Here is a 22585-nt window from a genome sequence, read left to right as displayed (position 1 = left end):
CGGGATCAAATGCAGGGGCCCACATGGAGGCTTATGTCATGCACTAAGCCGAAAGAGGAAAGGGGAGGTTCGACGGAAGAACAGGAGATAACGGGCAATATATAGTAGTAGTAGTAGTAGTAAGGGGGAGAAGTGCAGAGAACATACACTCGAGGTTAGACCTGCAGAGATCCGGAACAACCGCTAAGACGAGGCGTCACCGCAGGCGCAAGTAGCTGTAAGTAGCTGTGACCACCGCGGCGGCAATGTGAAGAATCGAATATGATCAGGAAATGCGAAGTGTCCGGATTCCAGCAGACACAATCAGTAATACCTGATAGGGACAATGTCAAATGTCGTGAGGAGATGTCGACAGTACTAGTAGTGAAAAGACTTGGGAAATAGACGAGGTCGAGCCGAGTCCACACGCAGAAATCTGTAACGCAGTTTGTCGCTGGTCTGGACTGAGTCAGGGAGGATGTCAAGATGCGGTCCACCAACCACAGAGGTCAAATTTATGGAAAAATCAGCAAAAAAAGGACGAAGAATGAATGGGAAATAGAGGAAAAAGGAATGACTGAAAGTGGATGGAGGAGGAATGGAGGAATGGAAGAGGTCGAAGAGACGGGTCGAAGCTGAAATCACGGCCGTTGATTGGTTGGCAGCTGTAAGTGCCTGAGGTGCATATATAGCTTCAGGTGTCGACGCTAGTGCCTTTGCGGAATGACCTCGATTAGGTACTGACACCTGAGGCATTAACGCTTTCCCCTTTACAGACATCGAATCCCCGCCATGAAAAAAATTCCCCGCGACAAACAGACATCCCACTTGTTACTCTCGTGTCTACCACTACTTACTGCATTTTAATAGACTTACAATCATGGCTTCCAATTCTGATGTGGCCCCATCCTCTGCCACAAATGCTGTGCTTGTCGCCTCAGAACCCATTCCTGAGGGCACCCATCAGGTCCGCGGGGTCGACTTTGATCGCTTCAAGGGCCGTGACATTACGGCTGCTGAGCTGGTCGAGAACATGGTTCATACGGGATTCCAAGGCAGTGGTGTCGCTGAGGCTGCTCGTATCATTAACGATATGGTATGTAAACAATTCCCCATTATCTACCATACGCAACTGACACTGTATAGCGCGCATACCAGCATCCCGAGACCGGCGAAAAGACCACCATCTTCCTGGGTTACACCTCGAACCTGATCTCCTCTGGCCTACGAGACACCATCCGTTACCTCGTGCGCAACGGTCACGTTTCTGCTATCGTCACTACCGCTGGAGGAGTGGAGGAGGATCTGATCAAGTGTCTGGCCCCGACATACCTCGGTTCTTTCACCGCACCCGGAGCGGACCTGCGCGCCAAAGGACTGAATCGCATTGGAAACCTCCTCGTCCCCAACAGTAACTATTGCTCCTTCGAAGACTGGGTGGTCCCGATTTTCGATAAGATGTTGGAGGAACAGGAGGCCGCCAAAAAAAAGGCTCTCGAGTCTGGCGATGATGAGGACGAATTGCACTGGACTCCGAGTAAAGTCATCGAGCGGTTGGGCCGGGAAATCAACCACGAGGATTCAGTCTTGTACTGGGCCGCACGCAACAACATTCCCGTCTTCTGCCCCGCTCTTACGGATGGCTCCCTGGGCGACATGCTCTACTTCCACACCTTTAAGTCTTCTCCCAAGCGACTCCGGATTGACATTATCGACGACGTGCGCCGCATCAACACAATGGCCGTCCGGGCTGCCCACGCAGGCATGATCATTCTTGGGGGTGGCGTGATCAAGCACCATATTGCCAACGCTTGCTTGATGCGCAACGGCGCAGAGCATGCTGTCTACATCAACACGGCACAGGAATTTGATGGTAGTGACGCCGGTGCTCGCCCAGACGAAGCAGTCAGCTGGGGAAAGATCAAGACGGATGCCAACTCGATCAAGGTAAGTTTCTGTTACAGATGTCTACTTGCTACAAAATACTGATATTAGCAGGTTCATGCCGAAGCAACCGTTGTCTTCCCTCTCATCGTGGCCGCATCATTTGCGCGAGCTACGTCGTCGGCTGAATCTCAATGATGCGAGACCGTTTATGCATTCAATCCTTGCAATCAGAATTGACAGTTCCCATCCAAATTTCTACAGTTGAGAAATGTTCGATGCGAAACATTGAGACGCTCTCCCCTCAAGTACATATACCGAGTGTATTCCGTATCGCTCCACGAGGAAAATGTTCGGACGTCTCGGCCCGGAATGCTGTGGTCCAATGACAACCATACTAAACTCAGACTTTTCCAACGAACCTTGCCTGATAGAGACGTCGACAACTACATGATTGGTCCGACTCTGTAAGTCACAAGAGCGGGATTGGACGAATTCAGGAGAGGGCGGAGAGAGAAAAAAGAAAAAGTGGACGGCTCAAAGGGAACCAATTGTCCAACCATGGGTCAGACCGCATTCGAGAAGCCGAAATCTTTTCTTTCGACGGATGGATCGGAGTCGGTGGTGGCGAATGCATGTCGGTCAGGGCAATAAAGCACACTTAACCTGATGACTTGGTGTGATTGAGTGAACTGTTAGGGTTTGTGATTGGTTACCATTGGCACTAAGTCACGTGTTGGGTATGATATAGACAACTTGAGCATACGAATCCTCCGGAGTATCTCCAGACGTCTCCATTGCTGCAGACTACCAGTAGACTCTCAATTGAACGGAACATCCAATCCCGAATGCCATTGTCCCTTTATATGCCTCCAATCGCCACAGCCCCCTGATTAACCGGTGGTGTGGCCGTTGATCTGTCGCTGCATTTTTTCCCTTTCTGCATTTTTCTCTTTTCTTTTCTTCCATTCTGTATCGGCAATTCCTTGCTTCTTCTCCCCTTTTCTGTGCATTTCATTCATTCTTCGCCCCCTTGTCTTCCGCGCTTGTTCTTTCCATCTTTATATCCTTCCTCCCGGGGCTGGTGTTAATCTGTTCACTACCCCGGATATACTGATAAGCGATAAGCTGTTCTAGACTCTCTCTGCCGACTATTTTTGGCCCTTCTTCACAACACTTTTTCATTCCTTCTCTTGTATCTGTCGTGTTGTTCCTTTTAACCAAATGGATTCTAGCAATCCCTCCCAGACCCTCCAGCGAAGCGACAATGCCCAATCGCTACCAGAACAGCAGACCCCGGTGACCAACTCCGCCGTCCAAGCCATCATGGACCAGCCGACAGACGCCCGTCCGCCACCCGAGCATGCCTACTGGGCTGAGATTGAGGAGGATCTGTCGGTACCAGATGAAGCAGAGGTGAAGGAGATTGAGTCAAAGGCGGATAATGACGCCTCTGCGACCAAGTGTAGGTTATCCAACTCGAAACATAAAGACAAGGAGGCTGACAGTTATAGATGACCATTGGGAAAAGACCTTCTACCCCGACCTCGGTGACCCCGAGTACAAGCCTGTCGAAAAGGCGCGCCTGTCTTGGAAGTTGAAAGGCGTTCGAGGAACGAAGGAATGTCCAAACTGGGCTACGGTCATGCGCTCTCCCCCTGCGTATATCAGTGGTTACTGGTGGACGATCAAGTTCTTTCCTCGTGGGAACAAGGCGAATTCGTTGAGTATTTATCTCGAATGTTCGAGTACCATGCCAACCCCGGACAGAACATTGCCCGAGAGCGAGTTCAAGGTACTCCGGGGAGCCCCTGATGCCACATTGAACGACTGCACTCCGGATCTGGACCTCAAGACCGAGAAAACAGATGACTCAACCGCCTGGCTGGACATGTACAAGTCCAAGTACCCACCAGCAGCAGCTTCGCAAGAGCGCTCCCAAACCTGGAGAGTCGCTGCTCAAGTCGCAGTCATCATCTACAACCCCGACGAACCCCGCACCGCCTGGATGCAATTCTCGTGTCACCAGTTCAATCCCCACAATTTGGACTGGGGCTGGACCGACTTCCACGGCCCGTGGGACAAAGTCCACGTGCGTCAACGTGGTCAGCGCCAGCCGCTCCTTCGCAACGACACCCTGGCCTTTGACGCTTATATTCGCATTATTGACGATCCAACCCATTCGCTTTGGTGGCATCGCAGTGTCACGGAGAATACCTGGGATAGTCTGGGTTTGACTGGCTACCGGCCACTGGGTGATTCTGGCGTCAACCACCGTGCAGAAGTAGCGGGGCTGGCTTCTTGGTTGCACATTGCTCCTTTCTGCAAGATCATCCAAAGCGTCGATGTTTTGGAGCATCTTGCCAACTGCGAGATCAAGCCCAAGCCTTTGTGTGATGCACTGCAAAGGGTCCTGTGGACGGTGCGCTCCCGCAGTGGGTCGCAGTATGTCGACACCGACGTGGTCACCGCTACACTGCGCAATCTGAACGAGTACTCGAGCGACGTATCCGAATTCTGGGAACGTTTGCGTCGCGGTCTTGAACTGGAACTGGCGGGGACCAAATCCGGCGAAGAATTCGCCAAGCTGTTTGACAGCCCGTCTGTTGCACAGCTCCCCGGGGCCTTAGAACCCGTCAACATGCTTCCCCCGGATTACAACTCGCGCATCTGCGTCCAGGCCGATGAAGTCAAAACGACAGGTGAAGCTTTGGCCCAGTATTTCAGCACAAAGCCAGGCCGTTGGGCCCTGCCCCCTGTGCTCAACATCGAGCTTAACCGCCACAAACTTGACCAAGTCACAAAGCAGTGGCGCCTCCTCTATAACCGCGTCGATCCGGACGAAGAACTTGATTTGACAGAACAAGTTGCAGAGGGCCAATGCGGCCGTTACGTCTTGTATGGTTACGTTGTCCACCGCGGCCGCCGCACCTCAGGCAAGTTCTTCAGCATTCTCCGTCCTGGCGGTCCGGGAACGCGTTGGTTCGCATTTGACGACGGCAGCGATAAACGCGTCGAGTGCTTGACACGGAAGACGGCACTGGGACCGCATTTAGGTCTGGATGCTTCTAAGAAACCAGATCAGAAGACTGGTCATGACGTTGCTGTAGTGATTATGTATATCCGCAGCGATGTCGTAGGTGAGTTCTTGCCTGGTCCGCAGGGACAGTGGGATGCGCCGGAGGATATGAGGGAGTACTACGAGACGGGCGAATACCCGTTCAACAAAACTGTGGATGGCAAGCCTGCTGAATCTGATCTGCAAGTGGAAGTCTACTCGCTGCCTAACTACGACGAGATGGGTAGTTTGTTCGATACATATGATCTGATGTCTCGGGCCAAGTCAAGCAACAATGCCATGTACCTGAGCGTACCCCGATCATCTACCTTTGTCGACCTCCGCAACAAGGTGTCGTTGTGGAAGTCTTCAGGTGGAGATGCCATCCTGTCAGAACATGTCCGTCTCTGGCAAATCGGACATACGCTTGATCGTCATGGACCAACGCTTGCATTCTCCCGTGTCTCGTCTCTCAACGACACATTGGATCTACCAGCAAAGGTAGCGCGTTTCTGGATGCAAGTTGTCTCAGGTGAAGAAGCCAAATACTTCGCCATGCCAGATCCGCCAAAGAGTATTGCTTCGGCGCAGAAGCCTATGCTCGATGGAGCTGTCGTCGAGCAAAGGTCTTCGCAGTCTATTCACGAGGTGGATGATTCTGTTGATCCGGCTTTGCTTGAGCAGTCGTCTGGAACCGTTAGCAATGATGGACAGTCATCTGCTCCTACGCCTCCATCGTCGGTGGAAGGGAACCCTGACAGTGATGCTGTTTTTGCTCGAAGGATTGCCAATGAGATTCGGCAAATGGATGTGGCTGCGGCGTCTGAGGCAGCGCAGCAGCAGGAACAGCAGCCAACACCCGATGCTACTGCTGAATTGACCATCCAAACTCGATCCACCGAAGCATCCGAACCCGCTACCGCTGTCCAATTACCAGCACCCCACGTCTACTACTTCCTCCAACTCTTCAACGCAGACACCCAATCCCTCCGCACAATAGGCACATTCTTCTCCCACGCAAACGAAAACATCAAATCCGCACTCCTCACCCACCTCCCCAACCCACCCAAAGACATCATCATCTACCAACGCACCGAAACAACAACCCTAACCTCCCTCTCCGCCAGCGAAACATTCAACCCCGTTTCCACCCCCGACGGCACCATCTTCATCGTCAGCGAGCGCCTGTCCACCGAAAAACGCACTTCCCTCTACACAGCCGGCAACTTCTCAACCCCACAACCTCTAATAACCTACCTCTGGGCCTCATCCCGCAAACATCCAACGCAATCCTTCACCGGCACAGCCACCCTCCCCGCCTCCTTCAGCACCGACTCCTACACCGGCACCCTGCTTAAAGGCCACTACCACGGCCCCGGCACCCACATCACCCCCCTCGGCTCCACTTACACCGGCACCTTCACCTTCTCCCTCCGTCACGGTCATGGCACCATGACATACCCCTCCGGCGACACCTACGAAGGATCCTGGGCGCACGACGTACCCCACGGCCAAGGCACATACATTGAAGCGAAGACCGGCAATAAATACGTCGGCGGGTATAAGGATGGAAAGAGGCACGGGAAGGGGGTGAGCTATTGGGAGGTTGCGGATGAGGAGGCGGATTTGTGTTCGATTTGTTATGGGGGGGAGAAGGATGCTGTTTTTATTGGGTGTGGACATGTCTGTGCTTGTGTGGGGTGTGCGGGGTTGGTGGATTTGTGTCCGATTTGTAGGAAGCGGGTTAAGAGGGTGATTAGGATTTATAGGGCTTGATCAATCCCTCCGGCTACGCCTCCGGAATTGGTTAGTTATGTTCGGGGTTTGGTTTGGTTTGGGTTAGAGATATATGTAGTACCCGGAGTTAGGCAATTTACTTTATGTTCAATAGACTATCCTACATAATTGTACAGTAGACAAACATATGCAAGGTATTATCAATTGATCAATTCTATCTACCAAAGCAACAAAAGAACTGCATGCGCCGCCCAAAACCAAACACTGATGCTTTTATAACACATAAATTCAACAAGAATGTACAGATAAGATTATTTAGCAGCCTTCTTAGCCTGCTTCTTCTTGGGTTTCTCGGCCTTGGGCTCGGACTTCTCCTTCTTCTCCTTTACTTCTTTCTTCTCTTTGGACTCGGTGGGTTTGGATTCCTGAACCACCTTCTTGTCCTGCTTCTTCTCCTTTACCTCTTTCTTCTCCTTCTTATCTTCCTTCTTGGGAGTTTCTGTCGAGGTAGTGGTGTCTTTCGACTCGGTGGGCTTGCTTTGCTCCGTGGGTTCGGGCTTCTCTGTCTTCTCGGACTTGGCCTTCTTGGGCTTGTTCAGAACAGCCTTGGGGTTGAGACCCTTTCTCCTCAAGCGACTCCGCTCCGCACGTGCGATGCGCTCCAGATCCTCATCGTCGTTCTCGAACGGACCGAACGCACCACCCTCGAGAGGAATGCTCTTGCCCTCTTCATCGATAATGGGAGTCTTATCGACCATCTCAACATCGTCACTGGTAGTAGAAGCAATCGAAGGAGCCTTGGTGGCAGGAGCATCAGCAGCATCGCCGTTGGCGGTAGCAGCCTTCTTAGCATCAGGGCCAGCAGCGGTCTTCTTAAGCTTGCACACGAAGAAACCATCGACGTTCTCGCGATGCGGGAAGTAGCGACGGGTCATGGTCATCTTGGGATCGAACTGCTTGCCCATGTACTTTGTGAAACCCGGGGTACCGAAGCCGCCAAGGCCAGTGTCGACGAGCTTGACGTTGGGCCGTTTGCGGAGGATGTACTGCACGACAGCTTCGTTTTCTTCGACAGTGACCGAGCAGGTCGAGTAGACGATGTAGCCGCCTGTCTTGGAGGCGTGGTCGACGGAGTCCACCGCGGCGAGGAGCAGTTGGCGCTGCATGTGCGGGATGGCGAGAAAGTCGCGCTCGTTCTTGGAGGTCTTGACGCTGGGGTCCTTGGCGATAACGCCTGTTCCGGTGCAGGGGGCGTCGAGGAGGACGCGGTCGAAGCCGCCCATGGCCTTGGGGAAGGCGTCGCGGGCGTCGAGGTTGGTGACGACGGTGTTCTTGCAGCCCAGACGGTGGATGTTACCGATGAGACCCTTTGCACGGGGTTTGCTGGCATCGTTGGCGATGACGGTTCCCGTGTTGCGCATGAGGGCGGAGATGTACGTTGTCTTACCACCGGGGGCGGAGGCCATATCGAGGACGCGCTCGTTGGGTTGCGGGGCGAGGGCCATGACGGGGAGGAAGGAGGAGGCGGCTTGGAGGATGTAGTGGCCAGCGAGGTATTCGGGGGTTGCACCCAGGGGAACGGCGGATTCGAAGACCTGCAGACCGACCTTGGACCATTTGCCGACGGGTTCGAGGACGACACCGCGGTTGATGAGTGCCTGGGCGAGGGAGCGACGGTTCGTGCGCAGGGTGTTGGTACGGAGGACGACGGGACGGGGGGTTTCGTTGGCTTCGAAAAAGGCGAATGCTTCCATGGGGGTGAAGAGGTTGAAAAGCTTTTCTGCGAGGAATGGGGTGTAGCCGTAGTACGTGCAGATGTCACTCAAAAGCAGTTGAACGTAGTCGGCACGCGACTTGCCAGGTTGGCCCAATGTCTTCAGGTCGCCCAGAATCCGAATTGTATCCGTAATCCGTGTCCGAAGGAGCTGAAGGTCAGGAGCAAGACCTTGCCCGCTTTCACCGGCTTGAAACACATCTGGCCGGTCACCGGCAATGTTGGTCTGCAAAGCTGCCTCCTGCAATTCAGCCTCGGCTTCCTCTTCTTCCAGTTGTCTGGCTTCGTCGAGTTTCCGCGACAATCCTTCCATGTTAGCTGCTGTGAGCTTCTCCTCCGCATCGGAGTCGTCCTCGTCGTCGGAAAACATGGCTTGCCGGGGGTGGTCTTCTTCTTCGGAATCGATAAACGAGTCGTCCTCTTCCACGTCCGAACCCTCTTCCACCGACCCATCACTAACACCATCCAAATCACCAAACTCATCATCCATCATCTCTTCATCATCACCCTCACCCTCAAGATCCGACGCCTCCTCATCATTCTCATCATCCGACTCCATAAAGTCAACAGGCTTAGCCTTAGGCTTCTTCTCCTCCACCTCCTTCTTCGCGGCTCCATTCACCTTCTTCTCCTTCCCATTGACAGCAGCAGCGCCATTGACCTTCTTCTTCGGCTTCTCCTCCTCATCGACCTCTCTTCTCCGCTTCTTGCCCGCTTCCGCCTTGGTCTCTGCGACATCAGCGCCGGCCTTGCGCTTCTTGAGGTCGAACTTGGACTCGTCCAGAGGGGCCGGAGGGCCTTGCTTCTTCATGCGACGTCCTTTACCCATTTTGAGAGGTTGTGGGGTTGTAATGGTGTTGAGGTTTTGGCTGGTCTGGGCTGAGGATTCGAACTTTTTTTTTTTTTTTTTTCGCGCTTCTGCTGGGCGGTGGTAACTGGCAGAAAGTTTACTGAAGGCGGTGTATACTATGGCCTGAGGTGTCGGTTTGCTTCCGCCCGATTGGGAAATGTTGGCTACTCCGCGGTTCCACGACATCGCTTCAAGCCTGTTGAACATCTTGCGCTCTCCATCACAGCCAGGAACAGTACAATACACGACATCATCATGGCAGAAATCGCCTTTGCAAAATCCTTCCTCTCCGCCCTCGACCCCAAACCCGTCAAGCTACGCGCCGACTATGTCCTCCCCCCGGAACAAGTAGACCTTCGCGGTCCGGTGCGTCACCATACCCATCCCCCCAATACATCCTCTCCATATAACTCCTTCTAATTAAAAGAATAGTACCTCCTCCCCCGCCTTCCCCCGTCTCATCCACCCATGCCCAAGAAAACCAAGTCCACCACGGCCCCAGGCTCCTCGAAATCAATCACCATCCACCTAAAATCCACCCGCAACCCTTCCCTCGAATTCACCCTCCCCACCGCCCCCCTTACCACGACATCCGTGGAGGATCTGAAAGACGCTGTGCGCGAGCGCGTCGTCGATGCCAGCGGTAACAATGTCTCTGTTGAGAAGATTAAGATACTGTATAAGCGGAAGCCGGTTTCTGGGAAGACGGTTGCTGAGGTTTTGGCTGGTGCTGATGATGGGTTGCTGGGTGGGGGGAAGGAGGTTGAGTTTGGGGTTATGATTATGGGGGGTGCGACTGTTGTTGAACCTCCTGTGAGTAGGACTGGAACTGGGACTGAGGAGAAGGGTGGAGGTGAAGGGGAGGTTACGGCGAAGCCGGTTGTTGGGCCGAGTGGGGAGGATGTTTTGGAGACGGAGGCGTTCTGGGATGATTTGCAAGGTTTCCTTATGCAGAGGGTTAAGGATGTGGAGGAGGCGAAGAGGTTGAGGGGGTTGTTTAAGGGGGCTTGGAGTTCAGGGAGGTGATTTTCATATATATTTAATTGGATATAGATGATACCTTGAATGTGGATATGATTTGACATTCGATGTTCTGTATGGCATTTGATTGACTCGGTCGAAAAAGAATACCTACTTCATACGGAGTGTCATGTATCAAGCGACGTTCAAAGCAGTCACTATAAAACGGACATCTACAGCAGGCACATAGACAAGCTAAAGAAAAATGCATACTATGGTACACTCAAGCAGTATGAGACGCATGGGCTATCCAGCAAAAATGCCAAACGAGGACAAACGCCAGGAGATGACGAAGGACCAAAGACAGCTAGTTGGGAATGTATGCAGAATCAAAATTCAATCATTCCACATGAGGACTCAGATCCAAGAAGATATAGTCACAAACAACCAGAAGGAAATACATGCACAACATGGACATGACAAACTAACACAACACAGAAAGAAAGGGAATCACAAGAAATGACATGGCATAACATAACATAACATGGCTGGTTATCAATCAGATACAAGATAAAAGAGAAAAGAGAAGCTAGAATCACAGGTAAGAAAGTAAAAAAAGAAAAAGGAAAAAAAGAATCGAACGGATGATGCAAAAAACTGACCCCGTTTCAAATGCTCAAAAATCAGCCCAACCAACTCATCCATTTCGTACAACCAAAAGAAACCAGCTGCGTCGCTTTATTCACCAGAGAGGGGGGTATAATAGAGTAAAAGTCAAGTCAAGGTTGCTTGGGGCTTGGGGCTTCATCTCGAAAACACTTTGACTACACCATCGCCGCCGCCGCTGATGACCCATCGGCCGTCGCGGCTCCAGGTCGCGGCGCAGACGCCTTCGCCGCGCATCAACCGATGGCTTGTGATTTCTTGGGTACAGCTTCGCTTTTCGAGGTCCCAGAAGCGGAGGCTTGCGTCGTGCCCTGCGGAGACGAGTTCGCGGCCATCTGGGGAGAGAGAAAGCGAGGCGATGGCGGCCGGGTGGGCAAGCATGGTGTATGTGCATTGACCTGACGAAGTTAGTATCAAAGTTGATTGCTGCGTGAAGGGATGGATGTACGTACCACTATTCGCATCAAAGAAGCGAATGTACCGGTCCTCATAACCACTAATAACCACGCCCTCCACGCCACTGGACCCAGTAGCACCGTGGACTTCCTCCTCTGCACCCATCGTCCGGTTAGGGTCTAGATGTGCCGAGCCATCGAAGCCGATAGTAGATGCAACAACGGCATTAACGCCAGTTGACGGGGTACCGTCGTAAGTCTCCTTACTAGCCATACCCACAATCTCTTCACCGGTCCTCGTGTCATAGACAACAATCGACGCATCAGCGTACGAGACAACAAAGTTAATACCGGCAAGCGACAGCGGACTGATACACGTCGGCGACGGCGACTCAGCGAGAACAATCTGGTGAACAAGCGTGTAGTGGAACGGTGTAATTGTCGCGATGTTCGGTTGCGGTGAATTCGAGAAGTTAGACCCTGAAGAAATCGAATTCGCGCGTCGACTTCCACCAGCGCGCCGCGATCCTGCCTGCGGCGAGGCAGCCTGTGGAGGAGCGCTGACAGACCATATTAGGATCTTGCCGTCTGCGCCTCCAGAGGCAAGCAGGAGACGATCAGGGCCTCCGTAGCGGTTGCAATCTTCCCCGAATACAGATCCTGTCGTGCCGGGTAGAATGCAGAGTCCCCACACAGCATCCGTGTGACCGTCCAGAGTAGCCTTGGGGTCTACCCTTCCACGCTCCCAGACTCGGATGCTGGCATCCTGGCCACCAGAGAATACCCAGCCATCTCCCAGGGCACGTCCGCCGTTGGAGAAGTGCTGGGATGGAGAGCACGCCGCCAAGGACGTTACTGCCCCGGCGTGTCCCCGGTGGGTAAAGTAACTCGTGATGTCCATATCAGATGATGAGTTGTACCCAAAGCCTGCCGGGATGATCCATCGCTTAATAGTCCCGTCATCACTGCACGTGCAAACTTCAGGCTCTGATGGACTACCGCCGCCTGTGAAGATTACAGAGCGGATGACATCTAAATGGCCCCGGAGCGCAAACCGAACCCTGAAATTAGGGTCTTCTTTTTGAGCCTGCACCACATTGCTTTCTTTAGATTCGGTAGCGCCCTCCGCCTGCCTCGAGCTAGAGCTCTTTCTCCGGTGGACAAGGCCGCCTGTCGAATTTGGAACAAAGTTGGCGTTAGGGAAAGCATCGGTGTCCGGTTTATGGGGTGGGATGTGTTCGACCATAGGCTCCTGGCCGGACGGTTCGTCGAAATTCCAGCCATCCGAATCGTCAGAGCTCTCCTCCATCTGTTGCGGTTTCGGTTCCTCCTTGGGAGGGTCTTGCGCGCCATATTCTTCGAATGCCTGCCTGGGAGGGCCAGAGGCTTCCTCCAGAAACGCGTTGTCCAGGGAGTTCTTCCGGCCATCGAGAGCAGTCACGGAAGTCTGAGGCTCTAAGAACCTCCTATCGAGGGGTTCCCTGGGAACTGGTAGACCATGCGCGCGAGCCAATCCGGGGTTCTCCGAATACTGCAGGACAGGTTGGTGGTTTGGGAACTGGACTTCGCGAGCCATTATGTGATTCCCCTGCTGCTGCTGCTGCTGCTGCTGCTGTTGCTGCTTTTGTCGTTGTTGGTGCATGTAGGCTTCCTCCAGGCTCTGCTGAGACATCGGTTGGCCTCCGTAGATATGGTTGGGAAGATCCTGCTCGGCCAATTCCGCAGACGGATTCGACGCGGGGATGACATGATACGTGACTTCCTGTGAGCACTTGGACAAGTAAAGACGCGACTTGTCTCGTTCATTCTCCTGTCGGTATTCGGGTTGGGTCTCATCGGGGCCGACGTCGAAGGGGTGATTTGAAAGCCTGGGGTGTTGAGCTGTAACAAAATAGACATTAGCACCCGCGCAAACAAGCGATTCAAGGGGAAATGTACATTTCACTGCGCTCAAGCTCTCCCGTGCAATCTCCTTGGGATCCCTCATATCATCAACCTCCTCGTTATTGGTGAGTTTCTTCACCTTCTCGCGCTCCTTCTTCAGCGCAGCCTCCAGCAGCCGCACGTGCTTAGCCAAAGACTCGCGTAAACGCTTGTTTGTCCGGACATCACCCTCCAGTCTGCCAATGCGGGATTTCATCTCCGCGCGTTCGATTTCCCAGGCGTTGCGGTCTCGTTCGTGCCGGTGCCATTCTGTCTGGAGGAAGCGCATCACACCTAGAACCGGAACCATTAGCATAACCCCAACGCACGACATCAAGCTTCCAAAAACCATAACACACCTTGCAGCGTGTACTCCGTCCCCTGAGGATGTCCGCCATTGGGCCCCCCATCACCGGAGCCAACGAACCCTCCACCCCCAGCCATGGCCGAGGGAGATTGCCAAGCCATGCAAGTTCAACGCAACACACACAACACAACAAACGACGAGAAGCTAGCAAACGCGAACCGGAAGAGCTCTCCAGCCCGCAATCGGTCCGTTTTTTGTTGTTGTTGTTGTTGTTGTTGTTGTTGTTGTTGTTGTTGTTGTGGGGAAAGGAAGAGAAGCCAGAAAAGAAAGGCACGTGGTTAAATTGAGTAAAAGTTTCACGCCGGGGAACTCAGCAGCTATGGTGCCAGAGCTGGGCCCGAGTCGGTCGTCGTTGAGCACTCGTGTCCGCACGGACTGGACGCTGGATTTTGTTGATGTTGAGCGAATCAGGGCGGACAGCGTTCGGGGCCCTTGGAACGTGTCAGCTCCGATCGAGAACAGCGGGGATCGTCAAGAGGCGGTTAATGGAAAAGGAGAAATGTCCAATTTCCGCGGTGCATTAGACGGCAATGCTTGAACAATGAGCACAAAGGGTAGAAGAAGCAAAAAGTAGAATGGGCAACGGGGCTCTCCTACGAGAATCTCGCGCTGGCTGGACCTTACCGTCACTGCTTTCTTTGGCGCGCGTCTGTTGCCCAGAGGGGGTTGGAGAAAGCTGTTGTGATTGGCTGTGGTAGCCGCGCGCTAGTCCAGTACTATCAGGGGTACAACCAGGTGAATGACAATAAAACGGCACATTTTGTGTGACAGCTGGGTATACAGGGTACAATGGCATTGCTATTATTCTATGAAATTGGTCGTCAAATCTTCAATCAACCATGATGGCTGTCAAAACTCCAGTTCCTCTACTTCCATCCCACAATCCACGCATTTCTTAACCCCAATGCCAGTTTCCGGATTCTCAATCGATCGTCCCCATTGATGAACATGTCGCCCTGAGCCCAGATCATCACCAAAGTTCCCTCCAGTGGCACCTTTACGACTGCGCCGGTAGGCATCGACTCGCGTGCGCTTCTTCAGATCCTCCAGCTTACTCTTGAACTTGGTTTCGCGCCGCTTCTTCTTGTCATTCTCTCGTCTTTCGAACTCCGCATCAAGAGCCTCTTGGGAGCCCCATTTCTTATCTGAGAAGGCGTATTCTTCAACCTGGTATCGGAGATAGAGCATCATGTTGTTCCACGTGGACTTGTGAGGATTGGGGCGCTCAAGGCGTGGTAGCAATTCTTCGTCTCGGAGTTCAGCTGCAGACAAACGAAGTCAGTCAGCACACTCTTCCTCGCACTAGGGTAGATGAAACACTCACGGTCAGTCAGGAGGTAGTCCTCTTTGGCTTCCGTCTTTGTAAGTAAACTGTACTTCTCCGGAAACTTCTCCTTGCACAAACTGCACACGCAGCATTTGAGCATCTCTTCCCACTTCCAGTCAATTTCCAAATCCCCACACTCCCGACATGTTTTCTGCTTGCTCTTATCCTCCAGGACGCTGATAGCCGGCTCAAACGGCCCTGCGCGCTCTCGACGCAACGACTGTAGCAATTGTTGCCGTTCCCATTCTTTCTGCGTCATATTCGCCGGCTTCTGTTCCCTCTTCCCGTCGCCCATATGGAGCGCTCTGTTGTGCGGATCATCCTCTTCGGTCAAGAACCCTCCCTTGGTATCGGTCATCTTGCTGAAATCGTAGTCGACAAATTTGGTAAAGTTGCGAGCGGGCTTGATCGTATCCAAAGGGCGACTCTTGGAGGCATCGCGAACTGTCGCTGGCGTTTCGGCTGTCATGGAGGAATAGGATCGCTTAGCGCCGGATGGCGCAGAGGTCGACGCATTTGATGAGGATTTGCTGGTTTCTTCTACTTCGCGTTGTTCTCGTATTGCTTTCGCCTTCATCCGATTGATTTCCTATACGTTTTGATGGAATGTCAGACCATGCGATCTTGAAGGGGAATTCGCTGATAACCTACAATTCTCCGCATCTGCTCCGCCGTCAAAGGGGCCCGCGAAGGCTCGCTTAAGTTTGCATCAGGCTGCGGAGTTGGATTCGAAGTCTGATCAGCTTCCATTTCGAACGTAGTGTTTCCGTTATTCCTGCTGTTGGGCTTAAGCAGTCGGTATGAATAGGATCGCAAGGCTCGACTCTGGGGAAGATGCGGAAGACGAACGCCACATCACGTGAAGATAAACCATTTTGTGGCGCAGTCTATACTCCGTACTCCGGAGTAGAGCCATTCCAATGGAATACCAGCACCCGCTTGGATTTGCGCCGGGATCAGGACATGGTCAGGCTGTATCAAGGTAAGGCTACCATAGCTTCTCTGTACATGAGTTGGCATCCAATTGTCTATGTATCACCTGAGCTTGTGATACCAGCCGATTCGTACAATTCGTAGTCGTCCCTTTCCTGCCCATATAGTACCTCACACACGCCTCCCACAGGAACGTCCATCACGGCATCAGTGCCTTCGCTCCAGATATCCTTCCAGTTCACCTTTCGCTGCTGCGGCCCCATAATCTGGTATGACGTCGCTCCGGGTTTCATTCTCGAAGAACCTCCTGGTCGTCGACGCCCTCTGCCGTCAATAACTGACACATTTGCTACCTCATCCACTATATTTTCGATGCTGTTCATGGGTAGAGTCAAGTAGCCGGTGTTGTAGGATGCCAGTGCGATGTAGATGTAGACGATCGACATGACCAACCATGAGGGAAACGCGAGAGACCACCATCGATTCGGATAGTAATAGATGCCGAGTTGGTGAAGGAATGGCGATGGGAGATACGACCAGAGGATATAGATCACTAAATCCCACTACGTTAGCACAGCTTGGGTTTTCCCACATCGGAAATGACTTACAGAAAGCCAATGACGAAGCGAGGTATAAAACGAATCCGTAGTATTCATAGGTCGGAACCTTCGGGCTTGCTCTTGGAACGGTCGTTGCGCGCTGAGCGGACTTTGCGACAGCGGCTTCAGTATCATCAGGGGTTTCGACATCGGAGCCGTCAGGAGTCGTCGGACGAGAGGTAGTAGCTGAGAAAGGCGGTCGCAGAAGCGATGTCAGCGATGGCGACGGGGGCAATGGGGTAGGAGGTCTGTTATAGAACGGCGGCGCAAAGGCATTGGGCCCGTGGAGCGAACTAGTCGACTGTCGAAAAGAATGGTGATGCATGCCGAGATTGTCATCAGGAGGCCCATCATCGGAACCTGAGGAAGCATCTGACAGCGATTGGGATTCATGCGAGTAATGCGATTGAAAGTCAGCCTCTTCCACGTCTATATGGTCATAGACTGGAGAAGTGGCATCCTGTCCGTCGTTCTCGGGGTAGCCATTCTCGTTGGTCGCGAAGTCACCATCGTCGGGGGTGAGAGGCGGGAAAGGCTGCTTGGGAGCATCGTGGGACATGGCGCTGGAAGGCTCGTCCTGTTCAGGCTTGGAACGGGGCATTCTTCGTCGAGGCCATGGGAGTTGGTGGTGGTGCTGTCGCATCGGCCTGGCTGCTGGCCGTCTATACTGCCTCGGCTCACCGCTCGCCATTTGGAGATACTTGTTTTTTCTACTCGAAAGAAGTATTTTGTTTGATTGTAAATGGTTTGTCTATGGACATTTGGCGATAGGGGATATGTATTCAATTGTAGAAAATGTCTGCCTATTCCGTGTCTTGGATAGATCCTGGGCCAAGCACTCCGTATATACGGAGTACATTGTAAGAATACAGCAGCATCGTTATCCAAGTGCCAACAGGAGTAGTGACGATGTTATACTATCAGTGATTGCTATCCCACTGCTATTATTTGGTTGTTTGAGTGTTCGATATCACCTGACTGAGCCTATTTCCTAATGCGGTAACAGAGAACGCCCAACACCTCAAGACGGACAGTTTGTCAGAGCGGAGAACAGAAAACAACTCATGCAGAGGCTACGGCAAGAACAAAGTCATCACTACCGGCATCACAACCATGACCAACCACGGAGCATATCACTCAGCTGAAAGATCTCTTCAAACACAAGCAAGGATGACTCCGATCTGAATGCAAGGTGCCTCTCGTCACATCAGGCCCCATGATCATCTGAAGCCGACGAACCTCGACACGGACACGTACCAATGCGCTATCTAGACTGACTCGAACAATAACACCGGCTATGCGTCATGGCCGCTCCATGATTCACGCGTTAGCGGCCACGATACCATGCATCAGGTCCGTTAATGTCGTTGGAAGACTGGCGGACGCATGAAAGATGTCAATTGCAACGTCAACAGCCGGAGACTGATAAGGCAAAAATACCATCCCTTGTGTGTAGGCTGAATGACATGTACCCAGGATGCACGCCGGGATTTGTACTCCGTACTTTGGCAGCAGCATGCTATCTGGGCGGAAGCACATCATAGCATTGGTTCTCACGGGTGATCCCCGGAAGGGAGCGCAAACCATTTACCAAGTTTGGGATCAGTCTCAATGATTTTAGGAAATGTCGGAGCAATGGATGTGGTAGCATTGCTCATTGTCCTGGGTAGCACGGCATTACTGGTCGATGCAGATATTGCTTTTTTTTTTTTTTTTTTCTCCCTCATTTCTCCTGCGGTTTGGCCTTTTGGACGGAAAGGCATGCCAATGCTACCTCGACCTCGGTTTCCTTTTACCCCATTGGGCCAGCTGCATTTTTAGAGGCATAACCACACCCCGGTGCATCGTTCTCTCGTGTCTTCAGCTCACAAATCCGCTGTGTGGCTTAAGTTAGCCATCTTCGGGAATGGTTTGGAACATCGGATCAGCAATTTCGCTACGCTGGGGAAGATATCCATTTAGACGACGAAAACCTCCGCAAACTATTGGCGGCTTATGTTTACGGTCTTTCCTAGACTCTTTCCCAAAAGTCCGTTCTTTCCGCCGGGACCCATTGTGACAAGACCGCATTCCCCGGTGCTCCCGCTCTCTTATCTGCCAGTCATTTCCCAGGTCTGGAGCCCCCCTGATCAACACGCGAATTGCAGAATAGAGCCGGACTTGACATGTATATGTCCGTGCACCTGTCGGGAAATCTGGATCGCAAATCACAGAGCTAGAAAGCTCAGGAGTTCCGCGATTTTCAAGAGTTCATTCCGACCACCTGGAAACCCCGATATCCCACCAATGGCTGATATGTACGAATGTTCTCCGTGCACCCTATACGCAAACACGATACAGAGTACGTACCATGGTATTTTCAGCCTCTAATCAGGAGTGACAGGTCGTATGTATGCGCTGGAGCCCATACCGTATCCACATGCCATGGGTTTTATTTCTTTTTTTTTTTTTTTTTTTTTTTTTTGTATTTCTTTCTAAAGCGGGAACGGCCGATCCAAAAGACGTCGGAATGATAAATACTCCTGACCTCTAGACACTTCTTACCGAAAGTTTCTGCGCCAAAACGGTCATAACTGAATAAGGGCCCACGAAACTGTGTTTGCCTGTGTTTGCCTGTGTTCACCATGGCTGACTCGGGGCTCTTAAACTTCCTACTCAAACGACAAAGTATTGTGGTACGCCATATGTTCGATCATTGTCCTTCTAATTTGGATCGGATGCTGATGGTCAATGGTTGGAATAGGATCCAAGCAATGACACCAATGTTGGTTCATCTCGGGGAAATGCATCGTCTTCCAGCTCCGACGTTGCAGATAGCCTGGGCATTGGAGGTTCAACGTCCCTCTCTGCATTCTTGACAACCTTGGTCCCTGCTCTTGTTATCGCGATCTTCTGGTTCGGTTTATTCATCATCTGTCGACGGACCCAACAGCGCTGGTATGCTCCAAGGACACATTTGCACTGCTGGCACAAACAGTGAGTTAATCCACTTCCAAATTAATTCATGATGGTCATACTGAACAATCCTGTATAGTGAGCGGAGTCCGGAGCTGCCGTCTGGCTTTTTGAACTGGTTTGGAAAGTTCCTCGAAATCACCGACACTCATGTTCTTCACCGTTCGTCGATGGATGGATATCTTTTTCTTCGCCTCCTCCGGGTACTCTGTTCCATCTGCTTCACAGGTTGTCTGATAACATGGCCCATTCTGCTTCCGATTCATGCCACAGGCGGCGGGGGGAACACCCAGCTGGACATGCTGAGCTTCAGCAATGTAACAGACCCGACACGGTATTATGCTCATGCTATCATCGGGTGCGTGTTCTTCAGTGGGTACACTCGTCTTCTGGCAACACGATTAAATAGGCTGACCACATGGGGTAGCGTATATCTTCTACGTCGTCACACGGGAGTGTTTGTTCTTTGCCAATCTCAGACAGGCGTATCTAAACTCGCCAGCTTATGTTCATCGCATCTCATCACGAACAGTGCTCTTCATGTCTGTACCCGAGGATTATCAAAACGAAAAGAAACTGCGCCAAGTTTTCGGTGACTCGGTACGACGAATCTGGATCACGTCCAATTGCAAAGAACTCGAGAAAAAAGTCAGTAAACGGGATAAGCTAGCGTATAAACTGGAAAGTGCCGAAACGAAGTACATCCGCCTAGCAAATTCGACTGGGTTAAAAATCCTCAAACATGGAGACATTGGGTCCGAGGCCTGTTTGGAATGCGGGAGGCATACACCGTCGTGGTCGTCTACCGTTCGACGTCCTACTCACCGAGTTGGGCTGCTTGGGATATTCGGGCAAAAAGTCGATTCCATCCGTTGGCTGCGAGCCGAAATGGCCAAGATCAACGAGGAGGTTAGAACTCTGCAGCACAAACACAAGACCGGGGGCGCGAAATACCTTTCCGCTACCTTTGTGGAGTTTCAGACTCAGAATGATGCACAAATCGCCCTGCAGACACTGTCGCATCACCAACCACAGCACATGACGCCACGGTTTATTGGAATCTCCCCGAAAGAGGTAGTCTGGTCTGCGCTAAATCTCAGTTGGTGGCAGCGAGTCGTACGCAAATTCGTCATCAAAGGAGGTATTGCTGCGCTGGTCGTGTTCTGGTCAATTCCGGCAGCTATTGTTGGTGCCATCTCCAATATCAGCTATCTCACGAAGATCCTCCCGTTCTTGAGCTTCATCAATGAACTACCCGATGTTATCACGGGCATCATTGCCGGGTTGCTTCCTTCAGCCGCACTAGTTCTATTGATGTCATTGGTCCCTATCATTTGTCGATGTAAGGCCCTTCTGCACGGATATCTAATGTCGGATTTCTCCTAACCAGATTCACAGTTTGCGCCAGACGCGCCGGAGTCCCATCACGAGCGGGTGTCGAGCTCTTCACACAAAGTGCTCATTTCTGCTTCCAGGTCGTCCAGGTCTTTCTGGTAACGACTCTCACATCTGCAGCATCCGCTGCTACTTCTCAAATCATCCAAGACCCCATGTCGGCCAAGGACCTTTTGGCGAAGAACCTGCCCAAAGCAACCAACTTCTACATCTCATATTTCCTTCTCCAGGGATTGACTATGAGCTCCATGGCCGTGGTGCAAGTTGCCGGGGCATTGGTGTTCAAATTAATCGCCACCTTTTTTGACCATTCGCCGAGAAATCTTTACCAGCGATGGGCTGCGGTCAGTAGCATAAGTTGGGGGAACGTCTTTCCTGTGTTTACAAACATGGGCGTTATCGGTAGGCTTCCACCTTTCATTCTTTGACGCAGGCGATGTGGCTAACAATACCAGCCTTAACATACTCCTGCATCGCCCCACTAATCCTCGGCTTCGCCTTCGTCGGCCTCTACCTCGTCTACCAAGCCTACCGCTACAACTTCCTCTTCGTCTACGACATCGACATCGACACAAAAGGCCTCGTCTATCCCCGCGCCCTCCAACACCTCATAACAGGGGTCTACCTCGCCGAAATCTGCATGATCGGCCTCTTCGCCATCCGCAGCGCCGTCGGCCCCCTAGTCATCATGATAATCTACACCATCCTCACCGTCCTCGCGCACATCTCCCTCAACGACGCCCTCACCCCAGTCACATCCTTCCTCCCCCGCACCCTCGACACGGAAGAGGAACTCCTCCAGTGCAAGGAAGAATCCGAAGCATACATATACCAAAAGCAAAGCACCCGCCTCGAAGCGATCTGGAAATGGTTCTATCCCAACTTATACCGCGACTACGCGACGCTCCGCCGGAAAGTCCGCCGTGATCTCGTTGATATCAAATGCTCTGAGGAAGAGCGGCAGAATGCATACTACGAGCCGTGCATCACGGCGAAGTGTCCGATGTTATGGCTTCCTAGGGATAAATGGGGATTCAGTCATCAGGAGGTGTTGGATACGGATGCGGGGATTCCGGTTACGGATGAGAGGGCGCATTTGGATGAGAAGAATAAGATTATTTGGGATAAGTATGATCCGAACCTGCCGTTGTGGGAGTTGAAAGTTTTGTATTGAGATTATGATTTTTTCTTGTGTGTTCTTTATGACTTGATGATGAGTATATAAATTTAATGAGAGGGATCACCCCTGGTTCTGCCTTGGATATAAATCATTTAAATGCTTTACTAGTCATCTTTACTGTATAGCGTGTGAAACAGAAGACCGTATGTTGGAATTCGCATCTTGATGGATTCAGAAAAGCTGTATATCAGGGGGTGCATATGTTTATATCTCAAGCCATGTAATGGTATATCATCATTCAATAGCTACGAGCTATACAGGTTCTAAGTACAGGGACCAGCATTTCAGGTAATTGCGGACAGCATGTTTGACCAATGTCAGGCCAATGTGAGGGTACCCAATATGTAGAAATGAACCAGGTTCTCTCCAATGTACAACATGCCGTTGCTACAAAACCAACATTATCAGCTATATATCATCGGTTAGAAGCCTATCGACCAAGATGTCTGAATTTCTCGAACATGCCGAGGATGGTCATCCCGATATATATCCTAATTCCGATATACCAATTCCTCCCCGCGCACCACTCAGATTGCATACATGAACATTGCAAAGACCCTGCATTTCTCTGGAGTAACACCAGAAATAGATTGGCCAAGAGAT

At 51.9% G+C, this 22585-nt stretch overlaps 9 protein-coding genes across 9 annotated transcripts; 4 read left to right on the top strand and 5 right to left on the bottom strand.

Moving 5' to 3' along the window:
• Positions 1-859: 859 nt before the first annotated feature.
• Positions 860-2061, top strand: ASPGLDRAFT_135079 (deoxyhypusine synthase; the record flags this gene model as incomplete). The annotated part of the gene is made up of 3 exons (XM_022541342.1): positions 860-1075; positions 1126-1926; positions 1978-2061. 3 exons carry the CDS (start codon positions 860-862, stop codon positions 2059-2061), a joined length of 1101 nt encoding a protein of 366 aa, XP_022397006.1.
• A 25-nt stretch (positions 2062-2086) lies between these two features.
• Positions 2087-2688, bottom strand: ASPGLDRAFT_861048 (uncharacterized protein). Its single transcript, XM_022550368.1, has 2 exons — positions 2376-2688; positions 2087-2320 (listed from the first exon to the last, which is right to left on the bottom strand). The coding sequence occupies exons 1-2, from the start codon at positions 2498-2500 to the stop codon at positions 2122-2124; spliced, it is 324 nt and encodes a 107-aa protein (XP_022397005.1). The 5' UTR covers positions 2501-2688; the 3' UTR covers positions 2087-2121.
• A 501-nt stretch (positions 2689-3189) lies between these two features.
• Positions 3190-6697, top strand: ASPGLDRAFT_134766 (putative MATH and UCH domain protein; the record flags this gene model as incomplete). The annotated part of the gene is made up of 2 exons (XM_022541321.1): positions 3190-3328; positions 3378-6697. 2 exons carry the CDS (start codon positions 3190-3192, stop codon positions 6695-6697), a joined length of 3459 nt encoding a protein of 1152 aa, XP_022397004.1.
• Positions 6698-7227: 530 nt separating this feature from the next.
• Positions 7228-9261, bottom strand: ASPGLDRAFT_89643 (rRNA (cytosine-C5-)-methyltransferase NOP2; the record flags this gene model as incomplete). Its single annotated transcript, XM_022550470.1, has 1 exon — positions 7228-9261. A coding segment is annotated over one exon (2034 nt), but the record flags the coding sequence as incomplete, so codon positions are not given.
• A 67-nt stretch (positions 9262-9328) lies between these two features.
• Positions 9329-10487, top strand: ASPGLDRAFT_51510 (uncharacterized protein). The gene is made up of 2 exons (XM_022547550.1): positions 9329-9648; positions 9715-10487. Exons 1-2 carry the CDS (start codon positions 9538-9540, stop codon positions 10306-10308), a joined length of 705 nt encoding a protein of 234 aa, XP_022397002.1. The 5' UTR covers positions 9329-9537; the 3' UTR covers positions 10309-10487.
• A 559-nt stretch (positions 10488-11046) lies between these two features.
• On the bottom strand, positions 11047-13694 carry ASPGLDRAFT_135061 (cell differentiation and development protein Fsr1; the record flags this gene model as incomplete). Its single annotated transcript, XM_022541341.1, has 4 exons — positions 11047-11306; positions 11361-13184; positions 13242-13520; positions 13586-13694. The coding sequence occupies 4 exons, from the start codon at positions 13692-13694 to the stop codon at positions 11047-11049; spliced, it is 2472 nt and encodes an 823-aa protein (XP_022397001.1).
• Positions 13695-14442: 748 nt separating this feature from the next.
• On the bottom strand, positions 14443-15670 carry rad14 (DNA repair protein RAD14; the record flags this gene model as incomplete). The annotated part of the gene is made up of 3 exons (XM_022541334.1): positions 14443-14855; positions 14918-15509; positions 15572-15670. 3 exons carry the CDS (start codon positions 15668-15670, stop codon positions 14443-14445), a joined length of 1104 nt encoding a protein of 367 aa, XP_022397000.1.
• Positions 15671-15948: 278 nt separating this feature from the next.
• On the bottom strand, positions 15949-17053 carry ASPGLDRAFT_134997 (uncharacterized protein; the record flags this gene model as incomplete). Its single annotated transcript, XM_022541336.1, has 2 exons — positions 15949-16406; positions 16462-17053. The coding sequence occupies 2 exons, from the start codon at positions 17051-17053 to the stop codon at positions 15949-15951; spliced, it is 1050 nt and encodes a 349-aa protein (XP_022396999.1).
• A 2023-nt stretch (positions 17054-19076) lies between these two features.
• Positions 19077-21976, top strand: ASPGLDRAFT_69411 (putative DUF221 domain protein; the record flags this gene model as incomplete). Its single annotated transcript, XM_022549364.1, has 6 exons — positions 19077-19127; positions 19196-19428; positions 19487-19779; positions 19835-20749; positions 20806-21204; positions 21258-21976. 6 exons carry the CDS (start codon positions 19077-19079, stop codon positions 21974-21976), a joined length of 2610 nt encoding a protein of 869 aa, XP_022396998.1.
• Positions 21977-22585: the final 609 nt, after the last annotated feature.

The sequence above is a fragment of the Aspergillus glaucus genome, assembly GCF_001890805.1.
Source record: "Aspergillus glaucus CBS 516.65 unplaced genomic scaffold ASPGLscaffold_24, whole genome shotgun sequence".
In the NCBI taxonomy this organism is placed as follows: Eukaryota; Fungi; Ascomycota; class Eurotiomycetes; order Eurotiales; family Aspergillaceae; genus Aspergillus; species Aspergillus glaucus.
Note: the sequence above shows the minus strand (reverse complement) of the source record. Positions and strands in the feature narration are given on the sequence as shown.

Bases quoted from the DNA above. Each gene is read 5' to 3' on its own strand.
- ASPGLDRAFT_51510 (XM_022547550.1), top strand. From the start codon at position 9,538: ATGGCAGAAATCGCCTTTGCAAAATCCTTCCTCTCCGCCCTCGACCCC. The intron at 9,649-9,714 runs GTGCGTCACCAT...TTAAAAGAATAG, and splicing joins AAGTAGACCTTCGCGGTCCG to TACCTCCTCCCCCGCCTTCC.
- ASPGLDRAFT_861048 (XM_022550368.1), bottom strand. From the start codon at position 2,500: ATGCATTCGCCACCACCGACTCCGATCCATCCGTCGAAAGAAAAGATT. The intron at 2,321-2,375 runs CTCCGCCCTCTC...ACAGAGTCGGAC, and splicing joins CCACTTTTTCTTTTTTCTCT to CAATCATGTAGTTGTCGACG.